Genomic DNA, 6,673 nt, shown 5'->3' with positions numbered 1-6,673 from the left:
GGGAGCCCAGGGCCGGCACTGAGGGGACCCGGAGGCGCGGCTCCGGAGCTAGGGAGACGGCTGGGGTTGGGGCAGCGACCACGCTGGGCCGCCGTGCCTTGTACTCGTGCGGCGGCTGCGAGGCGCGCGGCCCATCGCCATGTACACCTTCGTGGTGCGCGATGAGAATAGCAGCGTCTACGCCGAGGTCTCCCGGCTGCTGCTGGCCACCGGCCACTGGAAGAGGCTGCGGCGGGACAACCCCAGGTTCAACTTGATGCTGGGCGAGAGGAACCGGCTGCCCTTCGGGAGATTGGGTGAGCCTTTCCCTCGTGGCCGCTGCGCGCACGGCCCCGGGAAGCCAGCGCTTTTGTTTTTAAGGTCATTAATCTTCTCTAGGCGCTTGCTCGCTCTGGCAGATCTAAAATGGATCCAGCAAGAACTAAACCCATAGCTGGATTCGGAACGGAGCCTCGGTGCGGGTGCCCTGGCTGTTGACAGTGACCTAGCCCTGCACCCGAAGTGTCGGCCTCGTCCCCCAGCCTCCCTGCGCCCGCTGCAGTCATCTTGCAGCTTTGCGCCACGGAGCATTCCGCCTTGTGCGGTGTGGGTGTGGAGGGGGAGTTGTCGTTGTCGAACCCCCAGCGGCTTGTGCTACCGGGAGGCCCAGGAAATTTGGGAAAGACTCACTGAGTAACCTAAAGCGAGGTGGGGGAGTATGGGAGGGTAGGAGTGCGGAGGTGTTCCATTTCAGACCTTTTTAGCTGCACTAAAAGTGTGCATTTGCAACTGTGCGACTAATGATGGTTTTTACAGGAGTTTGGATGGCCTTTGGTCTCCTCATCCACAGGAAGCTGGCTTGGTACCACTTCATTCACATACTTTGCTGCAAGAAGGGACAGCGACTCCCGTTTAAATGACGTAATCTAGAAGTTGTCCAGATGGGTTCAACTAGCATCCCACAGACTTGAGCCTGCTCTCACGGGTCCTTCACTGCACAGTCATCTGGGGGAGGACCTGCCTCTCTCTGGGTTGCTGGTTCTTTTTGCAAAAACTCACTTGGGGGTGGAGTCGGTTGTATTCCAAGGACAGAAGGGGAGAATTGCTAGCAGAGAAGAGGCGACTCTACCTTGGAGGGGACCCTAGAGAGGGGAGCGTTTTCAGAAAGAGGTGTGGTCAGAGATGGGTGAGACTAGACTGGAAGCAGGCCCGTTTGGAGCTAACTGGCTATTTGGCAAGCTTGTTTAAGGCTTTTGGGTGTCGTTACAGCCCCATCCAGATGTGGTGGCTTGAAGGATGAAGTACATTAAGGCTTACCCTTACTGAAATAGTTCAGGGACAACTTTTCATTGTTATACAAGTTTACACTGTAGCAAGGTGACTCCAGGGAGTGACTGTTGGAAGCCTCAGAAATCCCAGCATAGACACGGGCTTGTTAATCAAATACCCCTGGAAGGGCTCAGCAAAGAAAATCCCCCAAAACTAACTTCCCCAGAAGGAGTACAGGAACAACTACCAGGAGGTCCCTCTTGGCTTTGTCACTTCCCTTCCTGACTTCCCTTCCGCTTGGCACTTGGCAATGCCTGATGGTACAAGCCTAGGTAGAGTCTTGGTATTGAGAACACACCCAAAGACTCTGCTCAGTCTGGGGCAGGAGTAGGTGGCCTTGCTGCTACGGTGACAAATGAAACCCTTTGTGATCCCGGTCCTGAGAAGGCAGCACATACTTACCAGATGGCCAGCAACATTTTATTTTTAGGGAAAAGACGGGTACATCCTCTTAACTAAAATGGTTCTGCACCCTCACTGTTGGGAGTATTTACTTTGTGTCTAAAACGGGCTGCATAAAAAGAAAGGAGAAAGCAGAGTCATGTTCAGCACTGGAAGCCAGGGCCAATGGGATGAGGAGGTACCCGGTCAACAGTGTATTGGACCTGTCTTCCCCAGGTCGACTGTGAAAACCAGATACTGTCTGAAAGGTCTGACTTGGTTATGTGCCATGGTTGGATTAATTATTGTTACCCCTGACACCAACTCAGAGTCTCTTTTTTAAATCTTACCTTTTGTTACCAGAAATGCAAAGCATTTTGATAGGAGTTAATAATTTTTTAAATAAAATGTATTTTTGTTATTTCATTTTATCTCTTTTTGTTTGTTTTTGAAATGGTTTCTCTGTGTAGCTTTGGAGCCTGACCTGGAACTCACTCTGTAGACCAGGCTGGACTTGAATGCACAGAGATCCTCCTACCTCTGCCTCCTGAGTGCTGGGATTAAAGGTGTGCACAACCACCGCCTGGCCATATCATTTTATTTCTAATTTTCATCTTCATTTATTTCATTTCATCTTTTATGATGCCGGGGATTGAACCCGTGGCCTCATATGTGGTGATGATGCACTGTACTCCAAGCTTCCTGTTGTGGTTTTAGAAAGGCTTTTGTAGTAAGAGCTATTGAAACGATTCCTTGTAAATAGTGCAAAGAAGTTCTCAGGGCTCCGACATTGCCTTGGGGCCTTTCTGCTACCCTCCTTCACTTCTTAGTGGCTTCTAGAAGCTCCTGGAGGTAGATGTGCCATACTCTGCTGCCTTCTTTGATGTTTGGGGAAAGTGAGGTTGGGATGGATGTGTGGCTGTATGCAAGTAGCCTTGCTCAGAGGGTTACAGGCCTAGGTGTGTTCAGCTAAGAGAGAGCTATATTAGGACCAAGGAGAAATGAAAAAAAAAAAAAAAAAGCACCCGGTGCTCTCCTAATAAGAAGGAAGGCAGCCATGCCCCAGCGGACCTGTTGTCAGTGTTGCTGTTGCGGTATTGACTGTAGGATAGTGAGGGTAAGAGGGACCTTGGGACACAGAAGGAAAGCTGGGCCTGACACACCTGTTCTGCACACTGATCCTGACACTGTCATCTGCACCTGCTCCTTTCCCATTCTGAGCCTCTTCTTTCCTCGTAGGTCACGAGCCCGGGCTGGCACAGCTGGTGAATTACTACAGGGGGGCGGACAAATTGTGCCGAAAAGCTTCCTTAGTGAAGTAAGTGTTCCCTAAGACCTCCATTTTTGTTGTTTCTATAAAACGATTTCAGCTGTCATCCTGAAGCACTTAGGCCAAGATAATGGATTATTTTAAGTGTGTGTGTGTGTGGGGGGGTGTACTGTTTTCAAAGTCAACAGAAACCAGGGCTGTGGGCTCTTCTAGGTGGCTTTGATTACAGTTTAAGGCGTTGCTGTGTATGACTTGCTAAAGCCTGCCTGTCTCCTAGGTGAGGCTCCCTAGAAGCAGAGCCCGGCTCTCCGGAAGGGGGGGTTCTAATGTCAGTGATTTCTTGGAAGAGGCTCAAGGCAGACCCATCTGCACACGAGGGAGCAGAGTGAGTTAAGAGGTAGTTTTAGCTGAAGTCCTACCCCAGTGCTCTGAGGCGGATGTCACCTCAGAGTTATCGCACTTGAAGCAAGGTGACGTGTCAGTCATGAGCAGTTTCACTTTTTCTTGGCGTTTGCTCACCTAGAAGCTTTCCCATGCTCTCTTCTTGTGGGGAAGGGGCTGGGGCGGAGGCTAAGTTGCCAAGCATTTGTGGTCCCTGGAGAAGGGTGTGCAAGCCTCCTCAGAAGACTCTCAAGCAGCTGGGGGTGGTGCTCAGAAGATAGATGAGTGCAACAACCATCCTCTCTGAGCTACTGGGGTATAACTAGATAGCACAAGCGTGGTATTATAAGGTGGAAGAATTCAGCAGTATAGAGTGGTTAGCTGCTTGGGATTAATCTCAGCTCTTTGAGGAGTCTAATTAGTGGGCAAATCTCCTTGTCTCTCAAGCCTGAATACCTCCCTCACAAAGCAGTTGTGAGGGTTAAACTAGGCGACCTGGTAAGTGGATGCAGCACAAGGGCCTGCTTCACGCTGATATTTGTGCTTTAACTTCCTTCTCTGTAAGTGCAATGGTTGTATCTAACTGCAACTCTGGTCGTCATGGTCGTCAATGCTGTCATGTACACGCAGAAGCTCTCAGTCTGGTCCCTAAGATCAGGGCTATAGTAGGTCTCCTGGACTCTTTCTCTGCAGTTTGTAAATGTGTATGCATAGTCAACAAGCCTTCACATAGAGACACTAGGAGATGGGATCCAACACAAAATGCTCTTTTTCCTTGCTAATGTTTCTTTTGTACCTAAGAGATCGAGTGTGTATGGTTACATCTCCGTTTTTCTTTGGATGTGGTGTTTCTGGTGTCTTTCCTGTCTCTCTTCTCTGGGATGGGTTTTCATGAGTTAGCAGTAACTCCTAAAAGAGAGTGAGGCTTCCTAAAGTCCTTATATGATGTGTTTGTTTGTTTGTTTGTTTTAGACATGGTTTCTCTATGTTATGGCTCTGCCTGTATGAACTCATTTTATAGACCAGGCTGACCTTGAATTCAGAGAGATCCCCTTGCTCCTGCCTCCCCAGTGCTGGGATTAAAGGTATGTGCTGCCACTACCTGGCCAATGTGTTCTTTTTATGTCTAGGATGTAAATGACCAGGTCTGGAGAGATGGCTCAGGAGTTAAGAACACATATATTGCCCTTCCAGAGGAGCTGCGTTAGGATCCCAGCACTCGCGATATGCAGCTCACAACTGCCTCTGACTAGCTCATCTGGCTGCTGTGGGCACTCACACTCTTCGGAATGTGAACATGCCCACACAGAGTCATAAAGACAAAAGTAGAATTTTGCTTTGATAAGTAGGAAGCAGAGGATGCTATAAAAATAATAGTGTTTTGCATATTTGCATATTCAATACCTGTAATGAGTCAGAGAATACAGTCATGACCAGGTCTACTACCTTGGACAGCGCCACCCTGAATCCCACGGCTTACAAGGTGATGAGAATACCCCTCTTATCTCCAATGACGTCTTGTAAATGGTGACTGTTGTCACCATCAGCAGCAGCTTCCTTGTTCTCTAAGGGTTCTGCCAGGGGCTGTAGCAATTCCAGGAGCTGCTGGCTTCCTTCTGCAGTGTGTTTGCCTTTAGTGACTGCATGGTGTGGAGGGATGCTGGATAGTTAGATGGTGAGTGCTCTCATTTTGTGGCATAGACTGGACCTGTGAAGTGGGGGTATCAGCTGTGGGTTCCAAGGCCACAGCAGTTCATACTGAGCCAGGAGGGTTCCGATCTGTACAAATAGATCAGTCTGGCCAGGCATGCCTGAGAGGGCTTCCCAGAACCTTGATGTGGTTCTGTGCTGAATTTTGGACAGCCTGTACCTTCTTCCCACTGCTTCAGGGAGTGCCAGAAATTCTCGAAGAACCCATGACCACAGCCTAGAGCCCTTGAAGGCCTTTTTTATCTTCTGGCAGGGTGGCAGGCTTTTCCCCTTCTGAGCATCACTCCCTTGCAGCTGTGGATAAACCTACACTTGCACAGTTGCTTCCCGAACTGGCTGCTGAAGGAAGGGAAGAAATGCAGAGGACCTCACGCAGAGCTCAGCCGTGGCTCTGAACTGGAAGTTAGGGCTTCCAAACCAAGATCCTCTTACAAACCCGCACTGCCCAACGGAAAGAGGATGCTAGTCCCATGTGTAGCTTTAGACCTAAAACAGCAGGGATAAAGAACAGGTGCCATCAAGTCAATCTGTTTTATTTAAGCAAATAAATCCAAATTATGGGGGTGCTGAATAGTTTTATGTCAGCACGACAGAAGATAAAGTCATCTGAGAGGAGGGTGCCACAAGTGAGAAAATGTCTCCATAAAATCTAGCTGTAGGGCATTTTCTTAATTAGTGATTGTTGGGGGAGGGCCCAGCCCATTGTGGGTGGGGCCATCCTTGGGCTGGTGATCCTGGGTTGTATAAAAAAGCCAGCTGAGCAAGCCAAGAGGTGCAAGCCAGCAAACAGCACCCCTGCATGGCCTCTGCATCAGCTCCTGCCTCCAGGATGCTGCCCTGTTTGAATTCCTGCAGTCATTGCTTTGGATAATCTGTTCCATGGAACTGTGAGCGAAACAAACTCTTTTACCCCCAAGGTGTTTTTGTTCGTGGTGTTTCATCACAGCAACAGTAACCACAACCAAGACAGTGGGGGTTAGGGTGCAGCTTGTTGGTAGAACACTCACTTTTAAAGTGCAAAGCTTTGGATTTGATCCCCAACATTATAAAAAGTAGCCCCCACAAAAACCCACACCCTAATCTATATTGTCTTTTTGATGTGTTATTAATATGAAAAAATGAATTATACTTTTCTCATTCTGAATCTTCAAAGTCTGGCATGTATTTTATGCTTGTATCTTGTCTTAGTTCAGAGGTTGCATTTTCACTGAAAACCCTTTATCTGAATTTAGATTTCAGAAACTATGGTTGAAACGTAGATTTAGAACTGGGAATGCAACTCTGTAGGTAGTGTGTTCACCTCATAGGCTTAACAGCCCCAAGGAGGCCAGCCTGGGTCACATGAAAGTTTGTCACACACACACACATACACACACACCAAACAAACAAACAACAAACAAAAAAGTAGATTTGTTCCAGTATATGTTCAAGATTCTTAATAGCTGGACCATCAAGCAAATCTTTCCATTAATAGTCATATATATGTTGTCAAAATGGATTAATTTTTTAAAAAACGTTGGCTTGGATTCTAAGCAAAACATATCAGTGGCGCAGCTGGGTGGTGGCGGAGGGAGGCAGAGGCAGGTAAATCTCTGTGAGTTTGAGGCCAGCTTGATCCACAGA

The 6,673-nt window shown here is 48.3% G+C and overlaps 1 protein-coding gene across 1 annotated transcript in view; it reads left to right on the top strand.

The window, feature by feature from the left end:
- Window positions 1–6: 6 nt before the first annotated feature.
- Ttl (tubulin tyrosine ligase) overlaps window positions 7–6,673 on the top strand; it is a 27,023-nt gene continuing 20,356 nt past the window's right edge. The window contains exons 1-2 of the mRNA XM_005365648.2: window positions 7–296; window positions 2,929–3,007. Coding sequence (XP_005365705.1) covers window positions 140–296; window positions 2,929–3,007 — 236 coding nt within the window. The 5' untranslated portion in view covers window positions 7–139. The remainder of the gene's footprint in view (window positions 297–2,928; window positions 3,008–6,673) is intronic.

Source organism: Microtus ochrogaster, unplaced genomic scaffold (assembly GCF_000317375.1).
Source record: "Microtus ochrogaster isolate Prairie Vole_2 unplaced genomic scaffold, MicOch1.0 UNK3, whole genome shotgun sequence".
Lineage (NCBI taxonomy): Eukaryota > Metazoa > Chordata > Mammalia > Rodentia > Cricetidae > Microtus > Microtus ochrogaster.
This window is presented reverse-complemented; position numbering and strand designations above follow the sequence as displayed.